The 20,545-nt window shown below is 39.2% G+C and overlaps 3 protein-coding genes across 6 annotated transcripts in view; 1 reads left to right on the top strand and 2 right to left on the bottom strand.

Moving 5' to 3' along the window:
• LOC140244586 (uncharacterized) overlaps positions 1–1,032 on the bottom strand; it is a 145,804-nt gene extending 144,772 nt beyond the window's left edge. For both annotated transcript variants that reach the window (XM_072324209.1, XM_072324210.1), the window contains exon 1: positions 780–1,032. The gene's annotated coding sequence lies outside the window, so the exon portion shown is untranslated. The remainder of the gene's footprint in view (positions 1–779) is intronic.
• A 7,813-nt stretch (positions 1,033–8,845) lies between these two features.
• Positions 8,846–18,634, bottom strand: LOC140244241 (large ribosomal subunit protein uL2). Its single transcript, XM_072323876.1, has 6 exons — positions 18,594–18,634; positions 13,863–14,008; positions 11,745–11,886; positions 10,798–11,016; positions 9,592–9,794; positions 8,846–8,985 (listed from the first exon to the last, which is right to left on the bottom strand). Exons 2-6 carry the CDS (start codon positions 13,998–14,000, stop codon positions 8,914–8,916), a joined length of 774 nt encoding a protein of 257 aa, XP_072179977.1. The 5' UTR covers positions 14,001–14,008; positions 18,594–18,634; the 3' UTR covers positions 8,846–8,913.
• Positions 18,635–18,828: 194 nt separating this feature from the next.
• The window catches only part of LOC140244627 (ATP-dependent RNA helicase DDX3Y-like), a 40,007-nt gene continuing 38,290 nt past the window's right edge, over positions 18,829–20,545 (top strand). For all 3 annotated transcript variants that reach the window (XM_072324249.1, XM_072324248.1, XM_072324247.1), the window contains exon 1: positions 18,829–18,943. In XM_072324249.1, coding sequence (XP_072180350.1) covers positions 18,899–18,943 — 45 coding nt within the window. In that variant the 5' untranslated portion in view covers positions 18,829–18,898. The remainder of the gene's footprint in view (positions 18,944–20,545) is intronic.

Raw genomic sequence — 20,545 nt, 5'->3', positions numbered from 1 at the left:
ACGGCGCAATTGAGTGCGTCAAAGTAACAACCCACGCGTTCGAAGCTGTTATCTTGGAGTGTGTACCGTAAATCGCATTTTCAATGTGCGCCTGTGAAATCAGTATTTTCTTTACATGCGAGTAAAATTTCTGGCAAATTGTGAGATATTTTATGTATCTATTGAAAGAAAAAGTATTAGGGTGTCGATGTGTTGGACACCCAACTACAAAGTGTATACACCTAATTATACTGAAGTCTTACACCTGCCAAGCAGCAATCCTTCACACTTCACTATATCCAAGACTCGAGTCAAGGGCAAAGCATGGACCTACTTCGTTGCAGGTCCATGGGCAAAGCAACTAGAATATTTTCTAGATTCCAAAACTTCTCTCTCCGCACAATAAACACCAGCGCACAAACCCCGTCCAGCTAGCCCCTACTAAGGGGTGTTGGACAGTACCAAAGAAGAACTAAGAAGAAGAAGAAGAAGAAGAAGAAGGACCAAATTGGCCGTAAATCGCCTATTCAATGAACTTACGGAGTAAATTTATTGCATTATCATGATTATGAGCGCCCATCCCTTTGTACAAATTGAACTAGCCATTGTAGAGCTCGAGATCGTCACTGACACTGTTTCAAGTCACGCTGGCAACCTTGCTTACACAGCAATCTAATAGTGATACACATGCAGCTATACTGTTCTTTGGCAATTTAAGACGACCAAGTTTTCAACAGTCTGTCATGCCACAAAACTATCAACATAGGGCCTACCATTCATTCATACGTATACCCACCCACCTTGCGTAGGTGCGGAGCTGCATACACGAGTCGGGCCCCGTGAACTCCCCGACAGTTCCCTGCGTGTCGAAAGGTCTGTGGAGGTATGTGGGCGGGTCCGCTGCTGCCAGGCTGGCTGGCTGCTACTTCATCAACAAGTCGCGATGAACAGTCTAAATCAAATGCTCTTTGTCAAATCCGATCAAGTGTTACAAAGGGCACCAGAATTAGCTTGAGACATAATATCAAGGTGCTGTATCAAGTGATAGCGCTAACTTCTTCTACGCATAAGTGTAAATCTATCAAAAAAGTTCCGTTCTTGCGTTTCTTGCGTACGGGACGAGGAGTAGGGAGAGTCAGCTGATACGGCATGAAAATCATCACCGTGTGTCTGGCTCACTACTCCAGCCGCTGGCTCGAGGTGCGGCGGTGGCGTGTCGTAGTGTGCACGGAACGTTCATTTCTACACCTACGTTATGATCTTTGTTGTTGTTATTGGTCTCCCCCATTCGAGTGAGTTTTCAGAGCTAGAGAGATGGCGCTCTACGCAATCTACGTTTAGTACACGGCCACTCATTAATACGGCACTGTCTTACTTGAAACTGTCTTGGCGTAGGCAAAAATCAAGTAACCTAACCGGAAAAGAGTCGTATTTTTCATTTTTCTGAACTGTCCTTTCTTTTCAATGTACCACATACTTTAAATTAATATTTGTGCGTCATTTGTATATTGATTCATTGCCGTGTCAGAACATTCAATATTCCCTAAAGAGTTGATGGAATGAGAGGAGTGTTTATTGGTATACTAAGTAAACAATATTTTAGAAACCAATGTTATTCTGACATTATTTATGTGATGTTCATTTTTATATGGATCTTTGGCAAATTTTGATATTGCAATTTCATGCAAGCCTTGTCTGGATAGAGTAGCATGTCTTTGTCCATGCCGATTTGCCATCCTTTATCTCCAATAAAAGCAAAAATAAGAACTTGAGAACAAGAAGAAATAAATGTTTTTGTATTTCCACCTACAGGCTACAATATTGATTGTTGCATTAATTTCTTTGACTGGATATTATTGCATATATTCATATACAATGTATAATGTTCATTATATTCATTCAATTTGAGATATTTGATGTTACAGCTGTTGAAATATAAACAAAAAATAGAAAATTTGTGATAATTTTAATATCTTCAAAAAATGTCTTGTTATGTAACAAGAGCAGTATTATTGGAAAGATTAATTTTTTTCTCAGTTTGATGATCTCAGTTTAAAAAAGTAAATGCCATTTATCTGGTTTTGCATTCAAACTATATTCATATACATATGTATCATAAATAAGTAGAAAATTAAACACCAAATAAAATTGTCTTTAGATATTTTGAAGGAAGGGTACCGTTTCAGTTGAGATGGGGCTTCAGATTTCCAAGATTTTTTATGATGATTTCTTTTAGATAATGAGAAACCTCCTATGAAATATGAAAGAGCATACAATTCTGAAAGGAATTCAAAGTTTATTTGATGAAAATTGGTTTTTGAATGGCTGAAATATCCAAACAAAGCAATCCTCATAAAAGGTGGGGGCCCACCTTATGTTAGAATTGCTTTGCTTAACCTTGTTTTTGGATATCTCAACCATTTCAAAAACAATTTTTCATCAAATAAACTTTGAATTCCTCTTAGAACTGTATGCTCTTTAACATTTCATAAAGTGGATTCTAAGTACATAATATCTCGCAAAAAAAAAGCTGAACCCTTACCTTAACCAATAATATATACCATTCCTTTTAAATGATAACATACACACACATATACACATACAATATATATATATATATATATATATATACATATACATTTATTACAGCTATAGGTTTCTGCTCGGAGTCCCAAAAAAAATGCGCACATACACAAGTAGCGCACAAAATTGGACGTCACAAAGAAAACTAGGAAGGAAGGGAAAATGTGCGCTACTTGTGTATGTGCGCATTTTGTTATGGACGCGCTACCACTGACGACGCATCTTTTATTTTGATTTATATCTGCTTCAAAATAAAATCTGCCATTGACTTGACAAAGCCCTATGGGCGAAAATTCGTCAAAACTACGTCTCTCACTGAGTTTTCATATTGAACTACTGTTGTGAATCAATATATACACACACTTAATGTAGATATTAAGAGGCAGATATATAAATATATATGTAAATATATATAATATATAAATATCCACTTTATATACATATATATATACATATATATATATATATATATATATATATATATATATATATATATATAGTATGTCCCAAAAAAAATTACAACGGGGCCCTCCGCAATGATATCTTTAAAAATAGTGAATCAATCTAAATACAAATTCAGGGTATGAAACTATAACTCATTGCCCACATCTTACAGAAAACCCCTCGATTTGCTTCAGTGGTCAAAGAGAAATACGGAATTTTGTAGAGGATGTCAGGAATCTCTTTGTCCAAGTTCTGTCTATTATTCACACACAAGATCATCGAAATGCTAAACTCGGAAGAATCTGATTCATGACATGCTTTACAACAATCCACATTTCTCTGTGACCGCTTAACCAAATCGAATGGGGATTTCTGCAAAATAGAGCTAAAATGTTATATTTCAAGAGCCTGAAGTAACATTTTAAAAATGTAATCATATTGGGCATTATCAATGCGAAAATCTGATTGTATTTTTTTTTTTTTTTGGGGGGGGGGGGACATACTGCAGTAAGTCGCCCCAAAAATTATAATCAGATTTGATAACACCCAATATGATCAACCTGTCTAGGTGCTACTTCAGGTTCTTAAAATATAACATCTTAGCTCTATTTTATTCAAATTCATGAAATTCTTCCATCGAGATGTTTTCATTGCAACTGATTGACAAATTGCCCTACATCGACGCAAATAAGCTCTATTTTGCAGAAAACCCCATTCAATTTGGTTAAGCGGTCACAGAGAAAGGCGGATTGTTGTAAAGCATGTCATGAGTCTGATTCTTCCAATTTTAGCAATTCAATGCTCATGTGTGTGAATAATAGACAGAATCTGGACAGAAGAGATTCCCGACATCCTCTACAAAATTCCTCATTTCTCTTTGACCACTGAAGCAAATTGAATGGGGTTTTCTGTAAGATGTGGGCAATGAGTTATAGTTTCATACCCTGAATTTGTATTTAGATTGATTCACTATTTTTAAAGATATCATTGCGGAGGGCCCCTTTGTAATTTTTTTTTGGGACATACTGTGTATATATATATATAAAGTGGATTAAGTATATATCTCGCAAAAAAAAGAAGAAAAACTGAACCCTTACCTTAATCAATACTATACCATTCCTTTTAAATGAAAACATACACACACATATACATGTACATGCATATATATATATATATATATATATATATATATATATATATATATATATATATACACATATATATGAATACATATATATATATATATATATATATATATATATATATATATATATATATATATATATATATATATATATACATATAGTTCATATACATAAAGTTCATGCTGTATTCACCAACGGTTTATTTCTTCACACAAATTTTCGAGCGTCTCGCCGCCCTTTCTCAAGTGTTGATACTGAGAGAACAATAACAAAATTAAGCCATAACAATATATTGCAACCGTGTTACCAAGGATGCGCGCTTTAACGCATCAATGCTAGGCATCCTAACACCCAGCGCGCATCCTGGCAACAGTGCAATGTTACGTCATAATGAAATGACAATGAATATAAAGCATACATGAAAAAACTTGGCACTACTGATACAGAAGTAATATTCCTCTGAATACGCAACTGCGGTGGTAATGTAAAAGCAGTGCATTATTTCTTTCAAAATTCAACATACACTATAAATTAACTTTAATTCTAGTGTATAGATAATCTTTACATAATCTGAAATTATCATGATTAATATAAATCGTCACACTGATGGTTATGCAAAATATGTGCAAGCAGTTTACTATTCCTTTCAAACTTCAGCATACACATACATTAACTTCCAAATTCTGGTGAGTAGATAGTCTTTAAATAATCTGACACTATAGCATGAATATGAAATACGTGAAAAATCTTATTTTTCTTCTTTTGATTAAATAGATACGTCACAATACGTCTCGGAGCAGAAAAAAGACTGGTTCCAAGAAAAGGTTCAAAGGAGCGTCAGCATTAATGATAAGATCTATTGCAGCGGGGTAAGCGGAAGAACAGACAACAGTAAGCGGCGCACCTACTTGTAAAAAGTGTAGTTTGTGAGCCATGATAGATCTATGTTCATGCCCTGTCCCTGGAAGCTTCGTGTGCGGATGATTGTTTTTAGTTCTTTCACGTGTCTTTCTTCAAATGCTTCCATGTCCTTGTATAAAATGCAACATTGCAGATCTGTTAGTGTGTGATTTGTTTTGTTGAAGTGTTCTACGTGGACTACCTTATCAACATACATATATATATATATATATATATATATATATATATATATATATATATATATATATATATATATATATGAAGAGTTTGTTCGCAAAAACCGATAAGTCCATTTTTGAAGATTTTGAAGTAGGGTCTCTATCATAAAGTACACAATAATACCTTTAAAATGATATATTGGTCACTACATATAAAGGTACATTTTTGAAGTTATGGTCAAAAGAAGCAAAAAAAATCTTATTATTCTCTTTATTTTTCTTGACCTTTAATCGCAAATATCTCCATTTGACAAATATGGACTTGTCGGTTTTTGCAAACAAACTCTTATACACACACACACATAGTTTCTGTCTTTGAGCATCATGTTATGTCTCATTATATATATGTTTGCAAAAATTATGTACATTGTATACTGTATACGCTGTTATTTTCGCGTCCAGATATTTTCGCGAATTGACGCTGACCTTTACATTAGTGCTCTATTAACAAAGCACATGTAGACATTTTTGCGTGTTGTTTAGATTCGCGATCCAACTGATTCGCGAAATTAAACCCTCGCAAAAATAACAGCTTATACAGTATTTGGCTGAACGTAAAACAAATGTCCATGTCAACTAACTGAGATGCTTTATAACATGAACCTTGCAGAAAATCATACATAACTCTGTCATGATTGAAACATCTTCTTTATATTTTTTTTTCAGCATGCAATACACACACACACACACACACACACACAAATATCAAATGGGTCTGTATGATGGAGAGTAACTTTCATGCCACTCCCCATGGACATAAAACATTATGCAAGCATTCCCCTGGAAGTGTACAAAAGCTGGGATTACTTTAGAGAGATAAATCTGCCTCTTGTCAGGTGGACTCTACTTGTTAACTGGAATGACGGTCAGTAATAAACCAGCCCCTCCCAACGGACAGATGTCTTCTATTCACTCTGCTACGCGGACTTTGTTGTCAGACGACTGCAAGTAGGAAACGGGGTAGAATCCCCTTTTTTCGTTGTAAGAGATCACAAAACTTGGCACACATAATTGAAGGGGTCGGTGCAATATAGTGCTAACCCACACTTTTGTCAAAATTGAGTTACATGCATTTTCATAATCCTTAACCTTCATTCTAACCTCTGTGAAAATATCATATTTGAATTCAACCAATAAGATGGTAAACAAGAGACCCGCAGGTCTAGCGCTCACCCGAGTATCGCAAGTTCACCTTTCACGCAGTCACTAATCTAAATTATTCACAGCTCTACTAAAATTTGACCAGGCATTCTCAAGTAGAAGATAAAAATGTACAATAAGGGCCCAAATTTTTTTAAGATTCCTTAATTTGGGGGGATTGGGGCCCCCTGGGGCCCTCTGGGTGGGGCATGGTGCCCATTTTGATAAATTGAGATCCTGACCCCCTATGGATGCTACCTGCCAAGTTTGACGAAAATCCATCATGAGGTTTTCAGGAAGAAGATGAAAATGTACAATTCAGGCCCCCATTTGGACCTTCCCAAGCCCCCGCCTCAAAGAGGGGCACCCCTGGATCTGCTATGAACAAACTTGAAACTAGTCATTAATGTACTCACTCATAGTATTATCTTAGCTCTATAACTTCTGATTCTAGAGAAGATTTGTAAAGATTCCTTCATTTTGGGGGGTTTGGGCCCCCCTGGGGGCCCCTGGGTGGGGCATGGTGCCCATTTTAACAAATTGAGATCCTAACCCCCTAGGGATGCTACCTGCCAAGTTTGGTGAAAATTGGTCATGGGGTTCTCAAGAAGAAGATGAAAATGTACAATTTAGGCCCAATTAGGACCCCTCCCCACCCCCTTCCCCTGGGTCCCAAGTGGGGCACCCCTGATTCTGCCATGAACAAATTTGAAGCTACAGTCATCAATGTACTAACTCATAGTATTAACTTAGCTCTATCACTTCTGGTTCTAGAGAAGAGATTTTTACAGATTCCTTAATTTTGGGGGGTTTGGGCCCCCGTGGGGGCCCCCTGGGTGGGGCATGGTGCCCATTTTAACAAATTGAGTTCCTAACCCCCTAGGGATGCTACCTGCCAAGTTTGATGAAAATCGGTCATGGGGTTTTCAAGAAGAAGATGAAAATGTAAAAAGTTTACGCACGACGGACGCCGGACGAAGGGCGATCGCAATAGCTCACTTGAGCCTTTGGCTCAGGTGAGCTAAAAATGCATGCATTCATGTTTTATCAATGTACAGTGTATGGACTTTCCAAACATTCAACAGCAATTATCTCAAAATGACTAATGTGTGGGTTAGCACTATATTGCACCGACCCCTTCAATTTATCTTAATATACTCAAGGAATAAATGAAGCTCTACAATTTCATGATTTATTCCTCTTGTACACCATTTTGCGTGCTTTATCAAGTAAAATAGCCTTCAAACTCTGCTCACCTAAAAGACATAGCAGTCGCGTTTAAATCACTGAACTGGCATGAGCACAGATAGACTGCACTGTCCACACAGCAGAGTGAATGGAAGACATCTATTGTAAGGGACCAACCATATAAGCGAATGTAAAATTGTCTACTTCCTTTGACCAAAAACCACACACACACACACACATAATGAATGAAGTAGCAGTAAACTTCACTAGTGATCACGTGATGAAAAGCTAGATTAAACTTTAAAGAGAAAGTACAGGTTGTGTTTTACTGGTCTATCGATTTATGTTTATGGTGTTATGTGTTGTGTACATTGTACATGTAGTAACGGCCAGTTATTCTCAACAGTCATACTCTCCTTCCATTGCACTTAGTAACATCAGCATAATGACATTGGGTACAGCCTTTTTTTAATTCATTACTGCCCCTCAAACACAACTGTCAAACGTGCTAACACGAAGGTCACAAAATCACCGCTGTACTGCTCATGCCTCATGCACAATATATCATTGGTTTTGTATATTGAATGAACCAATGGCAGCCAGCAAGCTTTCCATGCTCATGAGAGCACACACACACACACACGCACACAAACACACAGACATAAATTGACTTGTGCATGTGTTTCCCGCCCACACTAAGCATATGATAGAGTGCATGGTCATAATCCAACATTCATATGTTAAATATTTTATTGAGCTTAACTCTTTGAGGTCTAGTGCTCTGCAACTTGTGTTTTCATGGTTTGCAACTTTCCACATTATAGTTTCATCTCACTGGCAAGTTTGCATTGCCATGTCCACACCACTTCTTTTCTTTTTTATTATTTTGGGAGGAAAAAATACCAGTAATATGAGAAACTGCACATCACCCTAGGTAAAAATGTAAAAGAACAGTGGACCAAATGATTTACATTGTACCAAAAAATTTAAAGATTCTTGTTACATCTGACCTCATGATAATGAGATTGTCCCCTTTTCAACCAATATCAAATACAGTATATTTTTTTAAGGCCTTCCAATCTATCAAGTAATTTGTTAATATCAGCAGCAGTCACTACACTGACAGGATTCAACAAATACTTATCTTCATAAAGGACTCTACATTTAAGTTTTCTTCATAAAGCATCTAACACATGTGACACAAATAACAACATGCACATAGAAGGATCATTTTTTGAGTGTTTTTATTAGAATTTTGGGATTTTTTTGCTGCTGTGTTGGATTCATTTACATGTCTACTCCTTTGTGTCCTTCACCTTCTTGGTACCGCGCAGACGGCCGGTACGGCGGGCAGCGATCAGACCGACCTGTCAAACGCAAAGAAAGACAAATTCTCGATGTTGAGATGATTGCTCCTCCACCTCCACTGACATTTTCAAAAAGAAACTCAAAACCAATCTATTTCAAGAACAAAACTGATAGTAATGTATTGTTGATATTTGTATTCGTAGTTGATCTTTATGTTTGTTTTCTTTTAATAGTAAAGCGCTTCTAAACACGTTTGTCTTAAGCGCTATATAAATTTCCCAAATTATTATTATTATCCCTCACAGATAACTTTAGCAAAACATCATTAACAAAAAAGAAGCATACTCAAGGAAAACTAAAGTCGATGATTCCCATATTAAATGATGTTATGCAAAGAAGTATGAATGACCTCATGAAGCACGAGTCCTTCTATGACAGTCGAACAGGAAAGTATATAAAAATATACAAATCATAATTTTGGGACATGAATTTAGACTTCGTTGTATCTAAAATTTTGTTACGACCATGATCGTTATGACAGGAGTGCACGGTAAAATTTGTAAAATCAGTGTGCTAGAATATACATTGTATTTAGTAGTGGAAAACTGAGCACAGAAAATGGGATTCCATCGGGATACGAACATACAAATATATATATAACAAACCTTGCGACCAGCTGGTGTGTCCCTCCTGACGGTAGAGGGCGTACCGATGTGCTGATGGTTACCACCACCGTGAGGATGGTCGACGGGGTTCATGGCAACACCACGCACTCGTGGCCACGAGTTCCTCTTCACCTTGTACTTGAAGTAGGCACGGCCGGCCTTCAGGAGAGGCTTGTCCACACGTCCTCCGCCCGCAACGACACCTTAAAACATTACGCAGTATACTCAATGTCATCTTTTTAAACTTGATAGAGGCGCTCATTTAAAGGGGAAGGCTAGTAACTGATCAGTGGGAATCAGTGGAAATGCTGGGAGATGATTGTTCCAATCCTTATGGGATTCATTCAAGAGTTCATTGTATATCTATTGTTGTGTGAAAATGATTTGCTTCAGAATGGTCTCATATTCAAGTAATGTGCAGTTTAATGCTTCCAGGTTAGCGTCCCTGGTCAGTGAAGGAGCATTAATCTGCACATTACTTGAATATGAGACCGTTCTGAAGCAAATCATTTTCACACAACACTAGATATACAATGAACTCTTGAATGAATCCCATAAGGATTGGAACAATCATCTCCCAGCATTTCCACTGATTCCCACTGATCAGTTACTAGCCTTCCCCTTTAACTGAAGCTACTGAAATGCTTTAATTGAAAAGCTTGAGAATCATGCTGGCAACTGAAAAAGAACAATTGTTGTTTTCATGAATATTATAAATATTTTCAATCATCCAGATAATTGCTTTCATTGCAATCTTACAGAATGACATAATTCATTGATCTTGCTGCAAACAAGAACCTAAAGAACCTAAAAAAAGAATAGTAATGCAGCTTTGTCTAAACCATCACGCAAACACTGTGGTCTATGACCTAAAGGCACGCGATATTATTCAATAATTGATGACAGGAGAGCACTGGTAATTTAGAATTCATCTCCTTGGAACAAACAGCCTGTCACTCCCTGTACCTCATCAAAATCATTCCTTTTCTACATCTTGGTACAATAAATATAATTACACATGAAAATGCACGAGATTGTGGTGTTACTTTTTTTTAATTTTTTATTTGCATTTGCTGAATCTGTGTATGACAGCACAGTTTCAGTAACTTTGACGCTCATTTCCAAAGAGTCTTGTGGTCAAATCTATAACAAATGGCAAAAACTAGCAAAAACTGGTACAGAATACTGCCATGGCATCTGACTTACCGACCATGGCCCTGTTGGCGGAGGGGACGACCTTCTTGGATCCCGAGGGGAGCTTGATGCGCGACTTCTTGGTGTCTGGGTTGTGGGACACGACGGTGGCGTAGTTGCCAGAGCAGCGGGCTAGTTTGCCCCTGTCTCCTGCCTTCTCCTCCACCGAGCAGATGATTGTTCCTTCAGGCATCTGGCCGATAGGCAGCACATTGCCGATGTTCAGGGTTGCTACACAGCAGTGAAGAATACAAAGAGAGCTTACAAAGAATGAAGCTTGTTATGATTGTTTCCAAAGAAAGTAAAGAAATGTACCAGTTTGCCCAGTTAGTTCTGTGAACATTAGACATTTACAAAGTACACTTCAGCATTGCGATAGCATTAACAATTACTTTCTAGCAAATTCTACAACTACCAACACTGATGATTTATGGTTTGCCTCACAGATTTTAAGACATGCATTTGTCACATGTGATTATTGCATACACATTCTCAAGCCCACGTATTCCTCCCATTCTCCCACCTCCCTGTTGCGAGTTTAAAAATACACATGTGAACAAATCTTCAAACTACTGTGCATTTGACACTAACAAGACAACTCTCATCTGTAAGTAGGGAGTACTATGTCACAGCAGTCTATAGTCATACATGTTTGTATTTTATAAAGCAAGCTATGGACAGTAATTCTTGACAAGATTTCATTATAACGAGAAAATGCTCACCCTCTATAGAGTACCTCATTAGAGCAAATTTTGCTTGTATAAGCATCACACTTTTTCCTCCCTCATTCCAACCTTATAAATTAAAGTTGCTAATCTCATTCCCACTATACAGTAACTGCCAAGCAAAGTCATTGATATGCCAGTTGAACACAGTCCTTACGCCATCAGCCCAGCACAGCTGATTAGCTTTGAAGATATCATAACAGCACGACATTCATGCAAAATAATGTAGCTTACCCTTCTTGCCACAGTAGATGAACTGTCCAGTGTACATGCCCTCAGCGGCAATCATGAGCTCATTGCGCTTCTTGTACCTGTAGGGATCACGGAATGTGACCTTGGCGAGAGGGGCACCACGGCCAGGGTCGTGGATGATTTCCTGTGGTAACCAAAGTCAGCATTTAGCACATCACCAGTTACACTGCAAATTTCCCAAATGGTGGGGACAGTGTGTATTTTTGCAGGGGGCATATATGGAATTCTTGCCCACGACTATAAAATTGTTTACTACTAGTTTATATCCTTCTTACCAAAATGCATCAGCAATCGACTGAAATCATAGCAGAACTAGAAATGTCGCTTTGGCGACTGGTATGCCTCCGCCATAATGCATGATTTTCCCAATAGGTCTAGATAGTACATGTGGACACTGTGTGATTACATTTTCACAAAATTGGCAAAATATTGGAATGACAAGTTTGTCACAAATGTGTTGAATGTTCACCTTCCTTGACGTAGGTTTAATTTGATGAATAGGAGAGCATGTATCTAGGGATTTAAGGACTTTAACTTGACTTTGACCCATTCATCTATTTAGGCACTGAGTAATTTTCAAGGCACAGGTGTGGAGAAAAAGTGCAATTTCTGAATTGAATAGTAATTGTTACCATTTTCATCTGGCCCTTGACCCTAAAATTCATAAGATAATTGCTTTCAGGTAGAACATGCATAATATGTACTAAGTTTCAAGGTAACTTGAGCCACTTCCAAGATATGGAGGAAAAAGTTAGTGCAGCACTTTCACTTGATCTTTGACCTTTTGACCTTTGAGGCAAAAAGAGAGAAAAAAAAACTTTCCAGAGAATTTCTATTAGGTTACACACGCATACACCAAGTGTAAAAAAATAACCCTGCTGGCATTGCATAAATATGAGGGTAATAGTAAAATTTTGAAGTGTTGCACTTGACCTTTGACCCCTGACCTTTGACCCCATGAACCCTACATTCTCTAGATAATCACTTCCAGTCAGTACATGTATATACTATGTTCCATGAAGATACCTTGAACAATTTTCCAAGGTACGGAGAAAAAAAAGAAGTTTTAATATTTTTACTTTACCTTTTGACCTTTGACCTTTGACCTCATGACTCAAGCTTTCACCAGAGAATCTTAACTGGGTAATACATGTATACACTAAGTTTCAAGAAAATCTCTTCAGGCATTCAATAGATATGGTGGAAACAGTGAAATTTTATGTATTTGACCCTGACCTTTTGACCTTTGACCTTTGACCTCATGACCCAAACTTTCACCAGAGAATCTTAATTGGGTAATACATGTATACACTAAGTTTCAAGAAAATCTCTTCAGGCATTCAATAGATATGGTGGAAATAGTGAAATTTTATGTATTTGACCCTCATCTTTTGACCTTTGACCTTTGACCTCATGACCCAAACTTTCACCAGAGAATCTTAATTGGGTAATACATGTATACACTAAGTTTCAAGAAAATATCTTCAGGCATTCACTAGATATGGTGGAAATAGTGAAATTTTATATATTTGACCTTGACCTTTTGACCTTTGACCTTGAGCATGTGCACCCAAAAGTTGATAGGCACAACTTCACCCCCTAATACACATACATGCCAAGTTTCATTAGGATACCTCAACAGGTTTCAATAGTTACCTTGTCCACAAAATTCATTACGGACGGACAACCCGAAAACATAATGCCTCCGGCACCACTTCGTGGCGGAGGCATAAAAATTACAGCATAGCCCACGTACTGCATCTCTGATTGTCAATTTACAATGTCATAATTGCTGTACGTCTATCCTTCCCACCAAATCAAACCAACACTGTCTGGAAATTCCTTGGCGTAGATCAAGTTTGTCAAAATCTCATCTCAACTACTAATTACGTTAGCATTTTACAGAGCAAAAAGTCTTTAGCAAGTTTTCAGATTTAATAAAATACCCACTAGTAAAATATTACACAATGTAAAAGGCACAATCACCTATGCTTTACATGACTGGAAGTCTAACCAAAGTTAAATTAGGAGTATGACAGCTACACAGCACAGGGCATCAAAGAATACTTTCACCGAGAGTATTGCCATCTGTCAAGTTACCTTCACGATGCCTTTGAGGTATCCATGACGTTCAGGAAAGTCAATTGATCGTAGTCTCGGGGCACCCTTCCTGTGCTTGTTGTGCGACCTGAAGACGCTTCCCGCACCCTTACGCTGTCCACGGATCACTCGACCCATGGTGATATCTGAGAGAGAGAGAGAGCATAAGCATAATACTTGCTTTCATGTTGCGGCACACAAATTTCGGAAAAGTTTACAGCAACTTTGGGGTTCTATTGCTGAAAGAAATACACCAGATACTACATGTTTATACAGCTTCACTTAATGCTTGAAGAAGCTGCTTCAGATATTAGCTCATCACGGTTCAAGCATCATCTGTGTAGTTGGTGCCATGGAGTACCAAAGGGTACAGTTTGTATTATTACTATAAAGGTTGCAAGGAACCAGTGATGGTCATGTTTGTAGAACCATCAATCAAAATGATGCTGATGACACAGTAAACCTTGCTTTGAAGGGGTGGTTTAGTTTTGGTTAAGATGGGGTTTCAGGTTTCCAACTGTTATGAAAAAAAAAAAAAAAAAATGAAACATGCTTTTTGTCCCGCAAGTGTCCCGCATCATTCAGGAAAAACAGCACGCAAACCATGAACTACATCATCTAGCACTACAGATCGCACTGCCACCATTCCTGAGCGATGACGTCAAGTCTCGCTCAGCACAGATTGCATGCACCTTGCCGTTTATCCCTATCATAGCAGACGACGACAAGCTGGTATTAGATGATGATCTGTTTGCTATCAGTTTTTCATGACTTTCAAGGCCTGGAAAAAGACTTAGCCAAATTCCATGACTTTCCAGGTTTTCCATGACCCGTATGAACCCTGCAGAATTTTTTCTCCTTCTCATCATGGAGAGTGGACGTGTGTGTAACAAAAAAATCACAGTGCAAACTTGCGACCATTTGTGCATCAGATGTGAGATGGATGAGGAGGCCTCATAGGGCCTCATAGGATAGGGAGCCTCTTGATTTGAGTACCCGGTAGACCACCCCAGAGACAGAGTCGAGGCAGTGCCTTGCCGCAAACGGGATATTTTACTCTATGGATTCTAGAGTAAAATATCCCGTTTGCGGCAGTTTAAAGGGAAGATAAACCCCAAGAACAATGTGGATTGAGTGAAAGCAGCAACATTAGTAGAACACATCAGTGAAAGTTTGAAGAAAATCGTATGAGTGGACTACAATATCAAGAAAATATAAAGAAAATACTACAAAAATCCATTTTTCATGAAAATTACATATTCCATCAACTTGATATTGACATATGTTAAGGGTAGCAATTATTCCCCTGTTTTCTGAAAGCGGTTGGTCCACTGCTTTTTCATAATTCTAGAAAAGTGAATTTTTGTTGAATATCCTTTATATTTTCTTTGTATTGTTGTCCACTCATACGTCATATCCTCTAGTAGTCTCCTCATCCAGCGGTTCCAACATCAAAACTTTAAAAATTCATAACTTTTACATCGATTGTCCGATTTTTCTCAAACTTTCACTAATGTGTTCTACTAATGTTGCTGCTTTCACTCAATCCACATTGCTCTTTGGGTTTACCTTCCCTTTAAGCATTGTTAAGGGTTTTTCCAACTTGTAAACAAATCAGGCAAATTATTTTCAACCATTTCATATATCATAGACAAGATTATTAATTAACGCAACTGTTTTCATAAAAGAAATTTACCATTGACCAACGCAGTTTTCATGATTTACCAGGGCAAAACCCCTCACAATTTTCGTCGATAAGGGCGATATGCGACGTAGTATTTCTGCTTGCGGCACGATGTACAATCCCTATGCAATACGCGCGTGCTCCGCGATCTGTAGCTGAACGCCTTCACATGTCTCGCGAACATTGCGTAAGCGCCAATTCCCATTGCGAAAGCACGTGAAAATAGCGGGCGCACATGCATTGGCCGCAAACAAGATCGCAAATCTGGCGGTGTTGTCGATGTCTTTCTCGTGTTTTTCTCATTTTTTTCGATGGTAACAGCCACTTTCCGAAAAAAATGGCGGCCCACATCGGCTCGCGAAAGTTCTATTTTATGTGAGGATATGTTTTCAAAATCCATGATAGCTACCCTCATAGGAAAATAAATCTACACTTAAACTTGTCTAGAGGACTGTCACTGAATTCAGATATATATCAAATGTCATGCGTGATGCTTGCTTTTTAGGATATTTGTTTGAAATCCGGAATAAAAAGAGAGAAAACTGTCCTTGAATATGTCTAAAAATATGTATACTAAAATTCTGTCCCATGAGAATTCGATATCGCGATAACGGCTTGCTATCGCTAGGCAAAGGCTACTACGCGTCCGTTACGCGCTCTGAAATACGAATCTTCTGCTACCAGCTCGGTCGCTAGCCTCGCGAGATTGCGAGCCGCAGGATGTGTCGCGTCCGGTTCGTGTCGCCACTGCTTTCGCCGCCCTGAACTCCGGGGGCCACGGCCCACCACCATAGGGCCGTAAGTTGCGTGAGCCGCCGAATTCTCCGTCCTTTGCAAGTTTACCGTGCCACTAGTAACTAGCGCATATTGACAGTGAATGGACCAGAATAACGCGGCCATCTGCATTTTATCATGATTTATCGTAAGGAAACGACACACACAAAATTCTGCCAACGAAAGTACTCTTGCCATCATCGCATCATATTCATACTGTACCTCCATTCACGCAACACGTTATCGTACTATACAGTATAAATGCATAGACGCGCGCTCGGTTCCTTCCCGCGAGCGCGAACGAAGACTGCTCACTGCCCGATATCGTGTGAAAATCGTTCCTGCAAGCCCTACTTTGTGTACTCATTGCATCTATGAGCTACTCTGAGCTACCATGCCGTGGTAAAAGAATCAATAAATCGTACAAGTATTCAAGATTGTTAAAAAACTCTAAAACTTCAATAATTTGGACCAACACATTGCTTAAATGCATTTTTTCACGGAAAACTCGCATGTGATCGATTCAAATGTAAAAACTAGCCTCAGATTTCACTGTTCATTCTATGACATATCGGTCGCATACCCTCACAAGATTGCTGTCTTTAGAAAGCAGCAATACTCGTACAGTAGCAGATCACCGTACATGAGTGTGAAAACCGATTCACACAAAGTAAAAAGAATATTCATACGCCCAACCTTCATAGAGCAACACGCCGATAGCAAAACGATCGCACAGAATCGGGGACGATTTACAGCATTGACTTTTGTGACACATCCGCGACAGCGCCATCTAGTGACTATGAGAGCAGCTATCCATGAACATCGAGAAAACGACAAAAAATCCAGTTTCTTGGACCATTGTTTCTTAACTGTTATGTTAAGAAGTATCGAAAATTTCATTTTGGATGCGATATGTTGTCATTTAGGTGGGAAAATTTCACTTTCGTCAGAGATCGTGCCCATTTTAATGGTTGGTTTTTGTTGATTGCTAGTGTGTTAGTTAACTACACGCAGCCGCGACAAAACGCGGCTACACCTCTATTTCCTCGCAGACGTTGTCATTTTTCAGTGTGGTTGTGCGACTCCTTCATGAATATCTTTATTGATCGTGGAAAACTAAAATACAAGGAATTATCGTAATCTATGATAATCATTCAATAATCGGTATGCGATTTTTTGTTTAATTACGTCAAAAACTCACCGAAATCTGTGGCTGAAATCAGGTCTGTAAACATCCTTATTGCTTCACTCCTCATCTGCGTGTTATTTGAATGGCATTCACTCTCGTATACTACAACGTACAACGTAGGTAGTCGGAGAGCTAGAGGGCGCCTCTCCGACTACCTACGTTGTACGTTAAGTAGTAGACCCTATACGAGAGTGAATGCCATTTATAATAACACGCAGATGAGGAGTGAAGCAATAAGGACGTTTACAGACCTGATTTCAGCCGCAGATTTCGGTGAGTTTTTGACGTAATTAAACAAAAAATCGCATATCGATTATTGAATGATTATCATAGATTACGACAATTCCTTGTATTTTAGTTTTCCACGATTAATAAAGATATTCATGAAGGAGTCGCACAACCACACTGAAAAATGACAACGTCTGCGAAGGAATAGAGGTGTAGCCGCGTTTTGTCGCGGCTGCGTGTAGTTAGTGTGTTAGTATATGTGTAGTGTGCATACTCAGTGCAGTGCTGTGTTTAGCAGTATATTACCGTGTAAAATTTAATGCTGTACCTGCCGCGAACGGCTGCAAGGCCGCATACTGCCGTAGTTACTCTATGAAGTCTAGATCTAGTTTGCTGACAAATGGGAGCAGGTACGATCTAAACAGGTAAAACTTAAATCATACTAGAACATATCTAACCACTAGGCCCTAACTGAACTGTTAGAACCCATCACAATACCATAGAACCATATCTAACAAGTTACACAGAATTCCCAGCACATAGCACACAGCATACGAATACTATAGCTCGGGTTCTAATATTTTCATGCCGTAAGCATACTGGAAAATGGCGATCATAGGCCTACTGCGTGTGTTACCGTACTACGGCATCATTGTCGGTACGTGAATTAATAACGTGATTTGTCGTTAAGATTTGGGCATTTTAGTCCCTACAATGCATATCTTCAATCATGAGTCTTGTACTCTGGGGTATATGATAACATATTCATTTGTTTGCCTGTTTTAGAGAGAAGGATGAACAATGCTTATATTAGATTTTATCCGATTTTCTACACCTTTATCAGTGTTTTGCGTACCTAGGTCACGGACTTCAAGTGAAAAAGGACCGTCAGAGAGGGTTGCATTGCCAATTTAAGTTTATTTCTGTTGAAGTGCTCAAATCTCACTTTTGAAAATATTTACTGTCTAGTAGGAATTTTAAGAAATACATATTTATGTAAAAAGAATACATTTTGAATAAAAAGAATTAATTGATTACTGATATGATATAAATAATATATTTTAAGAAAAATACAGCCAATCGTCACAGCCTCGCAGTTTCCACATTTGTGAAAGGAGACGTTCCAATTTTCCCACAAATAAGTCAAGAAAAACAGTAGTTATGAGTAATGGAACGAACCAAAATGGACCTACTCTGGACCAACAGGTACGTATAGATGAATTTTAGAGAATTTTGTACCATTATAGAAATTATGTGAGGAGTATTTCTTCGAAATGGAACAAAGACACGGCGACATGCATTGCAAAGGCGAATGGCACGGCAAAGCATGCATGGGGTTCCATTGTGTGGGTGCGTGCTGCGTATTACGTGGATGAACAGCCGTACAGAACATGTGATTGGAATTGACTGCAGTGCTATGCATGCAGTGACTGCGTGTGTAGTGTGTGATTGTGCGTACAACTGACTCCAGCTCCGGGTGCTCTGCAAGTTTGGGCCATACGCGATATGGGCATCGGAATGGGCAATGGCTGTGATAAGGGACTGCTACATGCTATCCACTGAATTGTAGCTGGGAGGTAGTAGACGCCCTTTACACGTAAGAATCCCCACAGAAAGCCATGAACAGATAGCCGGGCAATTGTGCACCTTACGGCCCTATATTATCGGTACCTCATTCGCCGTGTGCTATGGTGATAATACTCCCACAAACCATTCGCATTCCGCACTGAGCAGCTGGCGAGCTTCTCTTGCTGTATGGAACGCCGTTTGACAAGTGATAAGGTCACTAAAATCCCGCCTCACTCACGGCGCTTCTGCGGAGCTAGAGCTGATCGCCCAAACCAACCACGCGGGCGATCCCGAGGCTTGCGCTTGTGTGTGTGTGTGTCCATGTAGTGGCTGCCTGTAAATCGGTAGCTATGCACACTTCGCACGGCGTCTGGTAGACTGTGTAGACGAAATAAACACTAACAGACTGACGAATCGAGATAAGGACTTGTGTTTTTTTATTATTACTTTACAGAATAATTCCATCAAGGCCGCAGCGAACATATGCCCTCCGCAATAGGTTTAATTAGTGATACCCTGCTTAATATATCACGCAAAATTCATTCATTTAAAATCATGATTGAAGCACGGAAGTTTACCAGTTGTTGCATTCCAGTTGTGTGCCAGTCAATGCACAACTCGTGCTCGATATGACGCCGCGCCGCACAGGCAGGGAAGGGCATTAGAGCAACCATGTGGCGTACCGTAAGAGCTTTCATCGGGACTTTCATCACGCACACACACGTTGACACATTCACACACACTGCATGCATCCCAACACGAAATCTCACACACATGTACACAGTACAGTGCCGGAAGACTGGCTATTGAACCGCGGTGCCTGATAGGAACTCGAATTCGCACGCACTGCTCGATTAGGGTAAAATCTCGCACCGATAATATAGGGCCGTAAAGTGCACAATTGCTGATAGCCGGGTCTGATTGGCTGATCGCCCGGCCGTCAACTTCACCGCGCAGCGCGGTGTGCGAGATTCACTGCTCCGTGGATAGGTGTGGTGTAATTACACAATGCGTTACGTGGCCGTTACACTCAACATGCGTGCTTGCCGTCTTGTTATGTAGCGGTCATGGCGGCGAGCTCGGCTGAAGAGCTCCCGAGTACACGTAACGCTACACAAACCACACAATTTGGCGACCAATTTGCATTGTGGTGTTGAGCTTCTTATGTGTATCGCTCCACACCTGTACATGTCGCTACCATACAAATGGCTTGACCGACGAGTATGTCTAATTCCGCGA

This window comes from Diadema setosum, chromosome 21 (assembly GCF_964275005.1).
Source record: "Diadema setosum chromosome 21, eeDiaSeto1, whole genome shotgun sequence".
Classification (NCBI taxonomy): Eukaryota; Metazoa; Echinodermata; class Echinoidea; order Diadematoida; family Diadematidae; genus Diadema; species Diadema setosum.
The sequence above is the reverse complement of the archived record's forward strand: the minus strand, read 5'-3'. Positions and strand labels throughout refer to the sequence as shown.

Bases quoted from the DNA above. Each gene is read 5' to 3' on its own strand.
- LOC140244241 (XM_072323876.1), bottom strand. From the start codon at position 14,000: ATGGGTCGAGTGATCCGTGGACAGCGTAAGGGTGCGGGAAGCGTCTTC. The intron at 11,887-13,862 runs GTAACTTGACAG...TGGTTACCACAG, and splicing joins ACCTCAAAGGCATCGTGAAG to GAAATCATCCACGACCCTGG. The intron at 9,795-10,797 runs GTAAGTCAGATG...TAATGTTTTAAG, and splicing joins CGCCAACAGGGCCATGGTCG to GTGTCGTTGCGGGCGGAGGA.